Here is a 15,293-nt window from a genome sequence, read left to right as displayed (position 1 = left end):
GGCTGTGGCCGTTTGGTTTTAATTGGAAACTGTCTTTTTAAATTTCGAGGAGATCTGTGCGCATGCGTATTAGAACCCTCCGTGGGTGGGGCTGGGATGCCCACTAGCTCAGGCACCCCTATAGTCCCCAGAATGGAGGTTCACAGATAGCAAGGGACCAATGAATAGATACCCAAAGAAAAGAATGTCCACACCTTTATCTCAGTGGTTCTTCCAGGTGCCTGTGGCCGCTCTGATCCTTCCCCCACGTGGTCTCCTCAAGATGGCGGCTCCTGGAGCAGCCGAGCGTCCCGTATTAGAAAGAAATAGATTTCTAGCTTCTGCCACAAATTCCCCCAGCTGTAAGCCTTCTAAATATTCCTTTATATGTGGTTCAGAGTTCTGGGACCATCCTCTGAACCGGCTTGGTTGGGTATTCTGTGTTGTTGTTGGCGGAGCTCCTTTACTGCACTTCCACCCGATCTGCCATCTTGTTTGTTCCCTCATAGTCCATTAACTTTTCCCTTCATTTAGTGCAGTCTATTTTATCCTGTAATCTACCTGACCTTCTCACCATCTGGATCTCTGTTCCTACGTATTTACCTTCTTTACATTGTAATTGTTTTGATCATAGATTGACCTCCTAGATTCTGTGAGATTGTTCTTATAGTTTTGTTCTGTTCTCAATCTTATAGTTTTGTTCTGTTCTCTATGCTTCCTTCTGTCGATTTAATTCTGCGAGGTGCTGCCACGTATATCCATCTTTTGTTGTTGTCTGTTCTTGTTGGTTGTCAGTACACAGAACTCCATTTAGGATGTTTTGTAGCGCAGCGTTGGCTTTGGCAAAATCCCTTAACTTCTGTTTATCCTGGAATGTTTTGATTACACCATCGTATTTGATTGATAGCTTTGCTGGATAAAGGATTCTTGGTTGGCAATTTTTTTCTTTGAGGGTTTTTTATATGTCTTCCCATTGCCTTCTTGCTTGCATGGTTTCTGCTGAGAAATCCGAGCTTAATCTGACTTGCTTTCCTTTGTATGTAACACTTCTGTTTTCCCTAGCTGCTTTCAGGAGTGTCTCCTGATTTTGGAGAGCTTGATTATGATATGTCTCCGTGATTCTCTTTTGGATTCTATCCTTCCTGGGGTTCATTGAGCTTCTTGAATGTTTATATTTTCACTTTTCAGGATGTTAGAGAAATTTTCTTCCAGAAGTTCTTCAACTATTTCCTCTGTGGACTTTTGTGAGTCTTCTTGTTCTGGAATGCTGATAATTCTTAAGTTATTCCTCTTCATGTTGTCCAACGTGAATCTTAGACCTTCTTCAGATTTTTTTTATGCTTTTTTCTGTTTGCTTTTCTATCTTAGTGGTTTTGAGAGATTTGTCTTTCAGCTCACTGGTTCTGCCTTCCATCTCTTCTATTCTACTCCTTTTCCCTTTCAGAGTATTTTCTATTTCTGATCATTCTATTATTGATTGTTTGGACCTCTTTCTGTAGGTTTTGAATTGTTTCCAATGCTGTATCTATCTTATCTGATTATTCCTTTAGCGCTTTACTAACTTCTTCCTTATTTTTCTCAACTACATTGTAAAGTGTTTTGAAACAGTTTATAATCATTTTTCTGAATTCCTTCTCAGGCATTTCCAAGGCCTGCCCTTCTTCCAGAATGGAGTCCAGGTCTACTTCTAGGTCATTTGTTTCAGACATTTTATCTTGTTCCTGGACATGTGCTGTTATGGTCATCTGCTTTTGCTTCTTGGACATGTTTAGTGTTTATCTGTTGCCTTAATACTTAATTGAGTATGTGTTTTGGTATTTTTTTATGGTTTTTCATTGCTTCCAGGTAGATGTGATCAGCATGTGTGCTTCCCTTCTTATTTCTTAACTCAGAGTAACTTTCACAAGTGTTGTGTGCCTCCCTAATATGTAACAGTTGGTATTAGCTCTTGCCTGGGTTTTGGTGTTTTATAGAGTGTGATTGTAACTTGACTATATGGTAGCAGTTGCTGTATCTTCTTGGGCATTATAGGAAGAGAAAGAGACCCCCAAAGGTAGAAGGGGGAGCCTAAAACAGCAAAAGAACACCAGTAAACAAAAAAACAAAAAACAACAAAAGAAAACTAGACTGAATACTGTAGTCTATAATCACAGAGACCGAGAGGAGAGAGAGAAAGAAAGGAAAAAAAAAAAAAAATCTGTAGCTTAATATGAGTATGACTTTTATGTCCTCACTTCAGCTTCTTGCTTTCAAAGCTGCCTCAGAGATTTCAAGATGCCACTGTTGGTTGTTATGGTATACCTCAGACTTTAATTTAATTTTCAGCCTGTTTTATTTTTAAACTCTCTTTCCCTCTCTACAGCCCTGTCCTGGCCTTTCCCATATTATATATATAAAAAAAGTTCAGGGCTTGCTCTTGGGCTGAATATCTGTGTGTATGCCTGGCAGAAGAACCCACCAGTGGTGAGGGTGGGGGTGTCCACTCACTCAGGCACCCCCTCTAGTCACCAGAATGGAGGTGCGCAAACAGTGTGGGGCCAATGACCAGATATCAAAAAAAGAAAAAAAATCAGAACAAAGCAGAACTGACTAAGTGTATTGTCCACCTTTGCTCCAAGGTTCCCGTAGCATTTTTCTGTGGTGTTTCTGCTCCCCGCTTGGTCTTGCCGTTTGGTCTCGCCGAAGATGTCAGCTCTAGGCCTCAGAGCCTGGAAGATTAAAAAATACGCAATTTCTAATTTCAGCTTCAAGTTCCACTAGCTACAAACCTTCAAACTTTTAAAATATTCCTATCTCTGTGGTTCTGAGCTTTGGAGCTCTGCCCTGGATCTGCTTTGCCTGGTATCCTGTGGTATGGCTGACGGCGAACTTCAGTGCACCTCCACCCTAGCTGCCACCCACCACCAATGGTTTTAAAGATCCCAAACTCAGACTATTGCTTCATTGGACCATGGATGGAATATGAGCACATAGGCAGAGGACACGGCTCCAGGCCTGGGGTCACAGATATTTTCTGGTGGGTGGAGACAACAGGGGCTGTGGATCCTGGCTGATCTGTCTCCTCAGACTTTCTGAACAGCAAGTAGGGCTATGTGCAGTCTTTGCGCACTTCCTCTCACTCTGCTCCCACTCCTGCCCCTGCCCTGCTAGCAGCAGCTGTGGCGGCAGCACTGAGGACATCCCAAAGTGAGTTTTGGTGTTACACAACATCCAGATCACGTAATATCTCATTTCACAGAATGTAGCCTGGATGTTAAGTGATGTATAAATGTGTAATAGTGAACATTTTCTGAGCATTTCTTTTTCTGTCATTCAGACTTATACACGCTGACTTATACTGTTATCTAGTTTACGTACAATGAGACTTGGACCCAGAGAAGTTATGCAAAGTTCCTGAGATCAAAGAGGTAACAAATAGTAGAGCCAAGAATAGAACCCCATCAATCTAATTCTAAAGCCCAAATCCTTAACTCTTGCCTTCTGGATGGTTTTGAATATTAATTTAAGGATTTTATAATCTAGATTTCCTAAAATTCATAGGGGGATATAAAACCCCTTTGCTCTTCACATACATTTCTAATAACTTTTCAGTAGGTATAAAATGGTTTGTTTCTGGAAATATGGGTCAGATTGCAGTGGGGAAAAAATTGGAGGCAGAGATATCAGCTCATAGACCATTATAGTAGGGCAGGCAGTAGGTGTGGAAATACATGAATGCTAATGTATTAATTGGTCAGAGACATACAGAATAACATTTTCCCCCCAACAAAGCATAACATTATATTGTATAAATCTTCAGAAATAGTTTAAGAAGAAAAATTATTCATTTTTGTGATTATTTATTACTGGAATTACAAGAATGATCTGTATAGCTAAGTTTTAGCCTTAAATAAATAAAAAATAAGTGTACTGCCATCAAGATGATTCCAACTCACCATGACCCTGTATAGGGTTTCTGAGACTAAATTGTTACAGGTGCAGAAAGCCTCATCTTGCTCCCAAGGAGCGATGTGTTTGAGACCCTGACTTGTGGTTAGTAGTCCAGTGCATATCCTACAGTAGTTAACATATTTTTTTTTCCTGTACTGTAAGAATTACATGAAGTCTTGATACTGCTGAGTCTTTCTTTTTTATGCTTTTATTTTCTCCTCAGAAAAATCATGTAAATGCAGACTGGAGAAGAAATTGAAAGTGAATCATTCTTTTGTTAGGATATTTAACTTTGTTCACTTTCAAAGTAACAACTATCCTTTTGATCTATTCCCATCATTTCTTGAAAACCAAACAACAAAACTAGAATCCATGTAAGAAACTTCAAATAAGTGAAAGGAAACTAAAAAAATGTTGGCAGCTACTGCTACCATTGTTGTTGTTAAGTGCCATTGAGTCGGTTACAACTCACAGTGGCCCTATATGGGGTTTCCAAGGAGAGGCGAGTGAATTTGAACCACTGACCTTGCAGTTCAAGCCGACCTTGTGGGCCAGTGCTTATCCTGCAGCTCCACACTAGGACTCCACACTAGGAAAAAATTGGAGGCAGAGATATCAGCTCATAGACCATTATAGTAGGGCAGGCAGTAGGTGTGGAAATATATGAATGCTAATGTTAAGTGCTCTGGAGTTGGTTCTGACTAAGAGCAACCCTGTATAGGGTTTCCAAGGAGCGGCTGGTGACCCTGCACTTCAAACTGACTTTGCAGTCCAGCATATTAACACGCAGCGCTATACCAGGACTCCATTAGTAGATATTTAATCATGTGACTCAAATGTATAGTACTTGCCTCCCAAATGATAGTATTAACATGGGGAATGTTTGCAGCTCTGGATTTGGTTGAAATGGTGGATTATAAGCCAAGGGACTGTGACATTGAGGGTTAATGCACTGGACTACAAGGTCAGTTTGAACTGCATGCTTGGTTCAAACTCAACAGCCATTCCTTAGAAACCCTCTACAGGGTCTCTGAGTCAGAGCCAACTCGATGGCACTTTACTATTACTACTTATATGTATAGGAGTCCTGGTGTGGTGCTGTGGGTTAATATGTTGGACTGCAAAGTTGGTTTGAACCACAAGATTGGTGTTCAAGCTCACCAACTGCTCCTTGGAAACGCTATACAGAGTCACTATGTGTCGACGCTGACTCAACGGCACTTAACAACAACTATTTGTATATATATATGGTTTTTGTTTTTTTAAATTTAAAATCTGTTCCCTTTTTTTAGGTCATAAATAAAGTTTATCTAAAGACAAATCATGTTGCAAAGAGAGATATTGATGAACATTTAAGAATCAAGATTGTTTATGATAAAAGTATTGAAGAGTAAGTACACTATTATTTTTTCATCTTATTTTACTGTGAATTTAAATATATTTCCATATGTTAACTGAAAATATAAGAAGTCTAGCATAGCTTCAAGATGTAAATAGGCTGAAAATGCTTTCTATTCTGTAAAATGAAGGCCAGGGCTATGGTTAAAGTCTATATATCATGAATACTTTAAACAGACCAAATGTGAATCTCATTGGATGTGGTCAGTAACAGATTTGAAGGGCACCTTTACAGTAAGCACTCAGGGAAAATAAGAGGAAATACTCATGTATACAACAGTAAGAAAGTTTACAGAAATACTGACCAGAGAGGTGATAGAGTCTTATTTTTTATTTTGAGAGGAGTCCAGAAAAAGGGAAATTACAGATCTGTATAGGAGAAGGATGTCATGTTTGGTAAAGTGAAGGTTCAGAGAAAAAGAAGACCCTCAACGAGATGGATTGGCCCAGCGGTGGCAGCGATGGGCACAGGCATAGCAGCTCTTGTAAGGTTGGTGCAGGACCAGGCAGTGTTTTGTTCTGTTGTGCATAGGGGCGCTATGAGTCAATACTGACTTGATGGCACCAAACAACAACAACAGTAGTTATAAAGAGGTGTTAGGAGTAGTTCATGTCTTTGCCCATCTTTAACATCCTAAACGAATGAGAAAATATAGATGCTGCCTTGTGCAGTGCTTTGGCAGGAGGGACCAGTTGCTGGAGAAGGATACTATGTTTGGTAAGATGGAGGGTCAGAGAAAAAGAGGAAGACCCCCAGCGAGATGGCTTGGCAATATGGCAGCATCAGTGGGCTCAAGCTTGGCAACAATTGTGAGGCTGGCCCAGGAACAGGCATAGGGTCGCTATGAGTTGGTACCAACTTGATGGCACCTAACAACAACAACAACAACAAACTCCCAAATGCACACTGAGGTAAGTAATTTGAAATTGAGGATAATTGTTGCATACTTCCATACATTGTTCTTGGGGCTCTTGTCAAAGGTGTTCTGAACATGAGTCAATGGTCTGCCCCAGTAAGATAATTTATATGTTTTATGTCATCATTTTCAGGTTGTTCCCTGAGAAAAGAAACCTTGTAAAGGTATGTAGTAACTAACTTCTGGCTTGAAAAGTGTTCTTGAAATGGGTACATTTTATTGTTTAGAAATTCTGCTTCCATAAAGAAAAATGTACATATGGCTGTTTTGTAAATGACTGAATAAAAGGTGTTGATAGTGAATAGATTATTTTAACCAAGAGTGTCTTTGTGATGCATTCACCAAAACCTTGTCTGTATTTGATGTTAGCCTTCTTGTTTTGTAATTTATAATTTGATATTAAATCGGCCTTCTCATTTTCTATTTACTCTCCCTTATAAGTTATTAGGGAGCAGGATATGCTGAGGATAGAATAGAAAAAGACTTTTGCTATTTCCAAATTCTTTAATTATTCATGGTGCCTTAGAGTCCTGGAATACATACTAGTCGTCAAAGGCTGTGTAATAGGTGATAACAGAAAGGATGGTGAGTCTAGGACTCAAGGAGCATGGCAGTTTCTTGCTTTTGAGTTTGGGAAGAGAGCAATAGAGACAAAAGTGCTCAAAATCTGATATCAGTGCTTTTAAATCATTTTGCCACAAATACCACTGCCAGTTTTTAAAAGTAGAAAAAGTAAAACATGAAAATTATCACTAATCTGAGGTTGTTGTTGTTGTTGTTAAGTGCCGTCGAGTCAGTTCCGACCCATATCGACCCTGAGCAGGGTTTCTGAGGCTGTAAATCTTTACGGGAGCAGAAAGCCTCATCTTTCTCCCGTGGAACAGCTGGTAGTTTCGAACTGCTGACCTTGTGGTTCGCAGCCCGATTCGTCACCACTACGAGATAGAATTGGTAGCGTAATGGTTACGAATCGGGCTGTGAACCACAAGGTCAGCAGTTCGAAACTACCAGCGGTTCTGCGGGAGAAAGATGAGGCGGTCTGCTCCTGTAAAGATTTACAGCCTTGGAAACCCTGTGTAGGGTCGCTATGAGTCGGCGGAACCGACTCCACGGCACTTAACAACAACAACAACAACGAGATAGAATTAAGTGCCATCAAGTCAGTTCTGACTCATAGACACCCTGTATAGGGTTTCCAAGGAGTGGCTGGTGGGTTTAAACTGCTGACCTTGTAGTTCAAACTGACCTTGAGTTCAAACCAACCTTGGGTTTAAACTGACCTTGTGGTTCAAACTAACCTTGTGATCCAGTGCTTATTCTATAGCACCACACCAGGACTTTATGAGATAGAATAAGAGTTGATAAACTTTTACCCCTGGGTCAAATCTTTTTAACGTGGTCAAATTATATGCCTACAAATTCATGCTTTTTAAATGCATAGTTGAGTGTCCTTGTTTACATTTATCATGTTGTGCAACTATCACTAATGTCCATTTTCAAAGTTCTCCCACATCATTAACAGAAACTCACTGTCTTCTAAGCAATGACTCACCCTTTCCCCCTCCCTGTTCTCAACTGGCTAGTCCAACAAACTTTGGGAAAAGGCATTTTTTGAGTTACAGAGAACACTGTTTTCACGATGGAAGTCCTCAATCTCTTGAATATGAATTTGCTCAGTATCACTCAATAGTGTGATATGCCAGAGTGGTTTATAGAGGTGCTAACTAACTTCATCAGGTTTTCAATTGTTAGAGAATCACCCTTTGGGGAAGGGTAGCTTTCATTAAGCCAACTCATCATGGGCCCCAGAAATCAGCATGGTTAAAGTAGATGTTCTAAGTATAAGGGTTTAAAACGTAAACCACCTTAGTGTTAGGATCAACTAAATCATTCTCAGATTTGATATTCTAGATAGTTGAGATTTCTGTTTTCTTCTTATATGAGGGTAAGGAAGGAACTTTTGTCTCTGTTGCTCTTTTCCCAAACTCGAAAGCAAGAAACGCTATGTTCCTTGAGTCCTAGACTCACCATCCTTTATGTTATCCTCCATCACACAGCCTTTGACGACTAGTGTGTATTCCAGGACTCTAAGGCACTTCTCTTTTTCCCCTTTAGTCATTAATATCTTATGCGTTAGTTGTTATAATTTTAATGTATCCCCTGGCAATAATTCTGACTGGCTTTTTTTTCTTTCTTTTTTAAACTTTTATTCAGAACAAACTTTTCCCACAGGCTATTTCTTATTTAGAGAAGACTTTTCAGGTTCGTAGACCTGCTGGCACTATCTTACTGAGCAGGTATGTCATACTACACATGGATTATTTTTGTCAATTGTGTAGGGCGGTGTCCTCCCTATTCTACCAGCATGATCCATCATGAGAGTGTTAGGTTAGAATATTTTTTTATGCATGTTCATGAAGACCAAATGGGAAGGTGTTTGAGAAGAATAAAAAGTGTCTGCTGTATAGTCATCCTTTCTCTAATTTCCCACCATGAGGTGAATCTTTTTCTAGGGTATACTTGCCCTCTAGACACCATTCCTTCTTACTCCTTTTGTGTGTACATATTTACTCTGTGAAGTACTTAGGGATTTTGAAAAATCAGAGCAGGAAGATTATCTGTAGAACCTAATTTCTTTCTTAGCCCACTTTTCTAACTTAAATAGTTATCATTATTAACGAAATAATATACCAATTACTTGTTTTTGTACAGTGTTGCTAACTGCTGTGAACTATTGTTTATTTTTTGAATTGAAGGCAATGTGCCACAAACCAGTATCTACGGAAAGAAAATGATCCTCATAGATACTGTACTGGGGAATGTGCAGCGCATACAAAATGTGGCCCAGTTATAGTGCCTGAGGAGCATCTCCAGGTAATTCACTCTGTTCTTCACTATGTTCTTAACTTTAGAAGAGATGTTGACTCTGTATGTCTTTAGTTATCTAGTGCTGCTATAATAGAAAATAGTAAAAATGAGTGGCTGTAACAAATTTCTTTTCTCGTAGTTTAGGAAGCTAGATGTCCACATTCAGAGTGTGGTTCCAGGGGAAGACTTTCTGTCTGTCAGCTCTCTTCAACTTTTGCTTATTTCCTTGGAGATTCTGTGTGCCTTGGCATCTGTGCCAGCCCATCTCTGTATTTCTCACTTGTGTATTTTACTCTCTTTTATATGTCACAAGAGACTGACTCAAACACATCCTACATGACTAATGGACCATGCATATGTCAGCTTCCATAACCCTGAGACCAGAAGAACTCAATGGTGCCTGGCTACTACTCATTACCAACTGCTGTGAAAGGGATCTCATTAGAAGGTCCTGAACAGAGTGGGAGAGAAATGTGGAACAAAACCCAAATCACAAAAAAGACAAGACTTACTAGTCAGATAGACAGTGGAAGAATCCCTAAAACTATGGCCTTTAGTTATCCTGGAACTGAACCCATCCCCATGGCTCAATTTTTAGCCAAACAATAGGTTCGTAAGGGGAACAATGACAGTAGGGAGGTATACACAGAATAATCAACTATTTGAGGTCAAAAGGCAATATTTACCCAGAAACAAAGTTCAGAAGGGTTAGGAATGAAGGAATAGAAACAGGAAACACAGGGAGGAAGTGGGATAATTGATGTCACGTTGAGGGGAGTGTAATCAATGCAATGAAACAAAATGTGTATGGATTGTTTAATGGAAAACTGATCTGCTCTGTAAACCTGCACCTGAGTCACAATAAAAAAAGATAAATTTAGATTCATGAACCAGAAAACCAATTTATTATAAATATACATCTGAAAGTATCATAATTGCTATAGTTATTTTTCTCTATTTAGTTGTGTTCTGTAAGTATTCACACTACATAACCAAAATAAACTATTCCTTTAGATTATATTTATTTTGCAAGTTTTCTCTTAGGATATTTGAAGCTCAATAAAAGCTTTATAACTCCATGCAGTGGCACCAATATAACTAACTTGTTCAATTTCATTTTGTTCTCAAATTCCTTGAGGCTATAAAGGGCTTTAGGAACACATTTAAAAATATTAAGACAAATTGTTAATTATGTATTCATCTCTTTCCCCAAGATATTTAAAGACAGATTTCTTTTTTTTTTTCCTAAAGTTTTTGCTTGTTTTTTTAATTTTCTAGAATTTCCAAATGTTCTGTTTCTTGATTTTTATTTTTTTTAAGTAAGAATGTGATCATGGAGAAGAATGCTTCAAAATCATAATTTTTTTATAGCACCAAATATTTGTAGATTAAACTGAATTTTAAAATTATAAACATATAAAGAAGGAAACATAAATATTGTGTAGTTTGTGTGAAGTGAGATGAAATTTTCTTGTTTGTTATCCACAAGCAGTTGTTTCTACTCAAAGATCACAACTTATGAATTTTTATATTTATAGTTTAGAATTTATAGTTTAGAATATGATTAGAAACTTTGATAGAGATAGTACTCTAAAAAAATAATTTCTATAAGGACAAAGAAAGATTTACCTGGAGAACTAGTAAAAGGGTAATATAAGATGACTTTAACTATTCACTGTATATGCTTTTGTAGTGTTTATTTTAAATAAGTTATGTAAGTTATAATGGGAAGTATATTTTAATCACCTATGTTTTATATCAAATAAAGTTTTAAATTTGTTTATTTTGAAATAACTATAGATTCACAAGAAATTGCTTTAAAAAAAAAAAAGGGTAGGGAAGTTCAGATACCCTTCATCCAGTTTTGGGAGTTCTGATTTTTTTTTAAGTTTTTCTACTTCCATATTTTTCTGCATTCTGGGTTGTTGTTTTAATTGAGATATATAGATGTATGATCTTTTGAAAATAGAAATTTTAATAAAACAAATACAAAATTAGGATATGGATATTTATACAAGATTAGGAAAGATAAAGTTAAATTATACTGTACTTAGAGTCTGGGTTCACTTTAAGACTAACTTATAGTTAACTGCTACAGCTAACCTTGTTTCTCTTGGCCCCTGTGGGTACAGCAGTGTAGGGTCTGCCGAGGTGGAAAGTGGCCATGTGGAGCAGTAGGTGTGCCAGACCAAGAAGGCGTCAGGGATGCAGACTTTGTTCTTTATGTTGGTGCTTTGGCCACTGAGAGGTGTGGCCATGAAAACATCATCTCTTACGCAGCCTACTGTCAGCAGGAAGCGAAAATGGACAGGTAACTTTCTCCTGAGACTTATTTCCAAAGACCTAATAAGGGAACTGTTCACAAATCTTATTATGTGTTAAGATTATAGGCAGTTTGCACTTGCCAGATTGCTTCTTATAAAATGAATTAGCAGGCTGCCTGGATTGGGGGTGGGGAAATAATCAGACTGTTATTAATATGGAGATGTCCATTTTAAGTCAGAATGGAAGAGAGACAGGGAAAAGCTTCCTTTGACTTTCCCTTGCCATTCTTCTTCCTTTCCTGCCCTACCCATAAACTCCAAAATAAGCCTACTGCCAAGAGATTTTACTTTTGAAGTGGATACCTCTTTAAAATACTTTGAACTTTAATTTTAGCACTTCTGTGCTAAAACTCTGAGATGTTAAAAATATCCATCTAATTGCCATCTAATTTGTTATATATGCTTAAGTTAAATTATCACTTAAATTCAGACTCCTATTTGTCATTTATAAAGAATTTAAAACATTTCACTGTAAAGCAGCTTTGAAATAAAGTTCTTACATATGCAGAAGATTATCTGTCGTACACCAGACAAGTCAGTTAGAGACAGTAAAAATTGCCTGGTATAGAATCATGGTTAAAAGGGGGAAAATGTAAAATAGAATTATAAATTCTGATGGACTCTAGAATTTGTAGAACCATGGAGAATGGGTGAACTCCCTGAAACTATTTACCTTGAGATCATCTTTAAGCCTTTATCCAAAAAATATTCCCTGAAGTCTTAAAATGGAACACTTGTTTTGTTCTTTTAAAAACTGTCTATATGAGATTAAATTAGCTAGAGCAACTTGAAAGATAAGAACCTTTGGGGGCCGTGAGTTTATGTTAAAAATGGAGGAACAACTTAGAAAAGAAGGGTGAGAATGGTGGTTTATCTCAAAGAATAGAATCAGTGTTACTGAATTGTGCATGCAGAAACGATTCAAATACTGTATGTTGTGTATATTCTCAGCAACAACAAAATAAATTTTAAAGAAGAAGAAAAAAAGTCGCCAGGTGATCTCAGAATGGGCATTCTCACATCTCAGAGAGGTTAATGTGACTAATTCATGTACATGCAAAGGCCACATCCATCTGTCTGTCATAAGAATCTAGCTCTTAAGAGAAGCTGTTTAACCTCCATTAGCTTGTAATTCAGCTAAGGTCCAATGGTGAGGATATTTGTTTTCGCTACATTGAGGTGCAATCCAGACTGAAGGCTGTGGTCTTTGATCTATATCAGTAAGTATTTCCAGTCCTCGTCACTTCCAGCAAGTAAGATTGTGTCATCTGCATATTCCAGGTTACTAATGAGTCTTCCTCTAATCCTGATGCCACATTCTTCTTCATATAATTTAGTTTCTCAGATTATTTGCTTACCATACAGATTGAGTAAGTATGGTGAAAGGATGCAACAACAGAAGGGGAAATCATAATACAAATTAACTGAGCAAGGAAGATCTCTTTGAAAAAGTAAAATTTTAGCTGTGATCTGAACATCAATTGATTTTATACAAATAAACAGGTAGTGGAAAGAGTTACTGACGTCATATCAGTAGACCCTGTGTTGGAGAATGAGAGTTTAGGAAAAGGAAGTTAAAGGACTGTTTCACACTAAGAAATCCTTGAAGAGGTATCCACTTTATGTTCTAGAGATCATTGTGGCAGTGGTTTGGTAAATGAATTATATTTACATTTTTCTAAGTTTAAGTTTGTTCTTTATGGAGAAAATACTGTGTTTTATTTATTTATTTATTCATGTTTTATTGTGAATTATATGATAGTTTACATGAGAGAACTTTAGTTTTACATTCATTACACCGTATATCATTTCATTGTCGTGGTTCCAGTCCCCTCCATGCATCATCATGTGTGTTTTAATTTTTATTTAAATAAAGTAAATGTTCTTTTGGAAATCTGCAGGCAATGCAAATGGCTAAGCCCTGGACTGCAAACTAAAAGGTTGGTGGTTCTAACCCACCCAGAGGTACCTTGAAAGTAAAACTTGGCTATCTCTTCTGGAAGATCACAGAGAAATTCTACTCTGCACACATGGGGTTGTCATAAGTCCAAATTGACTCAACAGAAACTAACAACAACAAATATTCTTTATAGAATAGATAGTTCTCTGACACAGTGTTAGGTAGTGGTGGGAGACAGGACCTTGAGGTTCCTTAGCAGTAGGGCTGCTTGACCGAACTGTTGAAAGACACGCAAATGCCTGGTGGGACTGGCTGAAGGACTGTGGATTTTTGAGTTCACTTTTGACCAACTACTAGTCAGTCCTCCAGCTGTTACTCTCAGGCTCTAGGCACAGAGGGAACTCTAGTATACCATAGATTCTAGAAGGTGTAGATTATGAAGGAAGATGATGGAAGGGCAAAAAGATCTTTATGTGAAAGAAGACAATGTTGGGACTGGAGAAAGAAAATAGACAGATGAGAAAGTTCAGAAACCTTCAGCTACCTGAGATATTTGCTTATTGTCCTATTGTACATATATGGTTTCCATCCATACACACATGTCCATCTCTGTGCCAGTAAACATAATGAAATACTGAAGTCAACTACAGATTACTTCAAGTAAAATTGTGTCAGAATTCTATTGCTCTATTTTATTCCCACTTTTTTGGTATTTTATTGACATCTTTTAAAAATTCATACTGAAGTATAAATGATTTGTGAGAACAGGTGTTGATGGGCTGTGCTGTAGGAAAGAAGAGTGTATATGTCTTGAAAATAAAAGATACTGAAAGTTAGATATTATGGTACAAAATGACATTGCCTAATATTAGTGAAAGTTTTTGTAACTTTGGCAGTTTTGATGAAGAAGTATAGGTTAGTAAATATTGCAATAAACATTGTGCTGGAATATAATAAATTCAATGTCTGTTTTAACAGGCCAATAGCAGGATATGCTAACCTGTGTCCAAATATGATCTCTACTGAGTCTCAGGAGTTTGTTGGGATGCTGTCCACAGTGAAACATGAGATTATTCATGCTCTGGTAAAGTCCGTTAGCTACTGTTCTCTTCATACTTTGGGGTCCTGCTTACTATTCTCTAGTTTTGATGAATATATTCATTTTCAGACTATGTGGATACTTAGATGGATGTTCAGTAAAACTTGATTAACTAGGTCTCTGCCAATATAGACATTTTAACAATTAGAATACTGAGTAGGTTAAATTATACTATCTAAAATAAACAAGTTAATCCATTGGGTAAATGGGATTTCTAAGAAATTGAGTAAGCGTTTTTAAGAAAAAACTTACTGATTTACAAAAATTCATGTTCCCCTTGAATGATAACTGACATATGATTTATAGATCTTTCTTACTTCTTCCAAAGAATTAATTTCTTTAAGAGTCCTCCTGGTCTATTTCAATTTTCTAAAATTTAGATATGGCAATTAATTTAGTTTCTCACTCTTTATAACTAATTTGTCCAAAGTAGTGACCTAGTTATAACCTTTCTTAGCTATCACTAAAGATCTGTGGGTTCCTGGATAAATTTCTTAACCTCTGTGAACCTCAGTTTCATCTGTAAAATAAGGAAAATTGTGATACATTGCTAAACAGTGACACCACCCACCCCTCCTACAGCACTCTCTACTCATACTTGGCTCAATAATTCATTGCAATGAACACACAGAAGCGAGCTACCATACCTACTGTTATTGGCTTTATTAGGGAAGATAGCAGGTTACACTTCAGGCTCAGAAATGTTCAGGGCGCAGCAATGAAGAAATGGGCTGAGTTCAACCCCAGTCCATTGACTCCTGTTGACCTGGAGATGAGAGAGAGTGAAGAGGAAAGGCTTGTTGGTCCAAAGTGTGGTGAGATCTGGGGACACTTGAGCCCATGGACAAGGACATAGCCACAGAGGGCTAGAGCTGAGA

At 37.7% G+C, this 15,293-nt stretch overlaps 1 protein-coding gene across 2 annotated transcripts in view; it reads left to right on the top strand.

Moving 5' to 3' along the window:
* The window catches only part of LMLN (leishmanolysin-like (metallopeptidase M8 family)), a 166,133-nt gene that overhangs the window by 44,976 nt on the left and 105,864 nt on the right, over positions 1-15,293 (top strand). For both annotated transcript variants that reach the window (XM_006869376.1, XM_006869377.1), the window contains exons 2-7: positions 5,202-5,299; positions 6,358-6,388; positions 8,439-8,521; positions 8,981-9,098; positions 11,225-11,403; positions 14,295-14,400. In XM_006869376.1, coding sequence (XP_006869438.1) covers positions 5,202-5,299; positions 6,358-6,388; positions 8,439-8,521; positions 8,981-9,098; positions 11,225-11,403; positions 14,295-14,400 — 615 coding nt within the window. The remainder of the gene's footprint in view (positions 1-5,201; positions 5,300-6,357; positions 6,389-8,438; positions 8,522-8,980; positions 9,099-11,224; positions 11,404-14,294; positions 14,401-15,293) is intronic.

The sequence above is a fragment of the Chrysochloris asiatica genome, unplaced genomic scaffold (assembly GCF_000296735.1).
Source record: "Chrysochloris asiatica unplaced genomic scaffold, ChrAsi1.0 scaffold00130, whole genome shotgun sequence".
Lineage (NCBI taxonomy): Eukaryota > Metazoa > Chordata > Mammalia > Afrosoricida > Chrysochloridae > Chrysochloris > Chrysochloris asiatica.
Note: the sequence above shows the minus strand (reverse complement) of the source record. Positions and strands in the feature narration are given on the sequence as shown.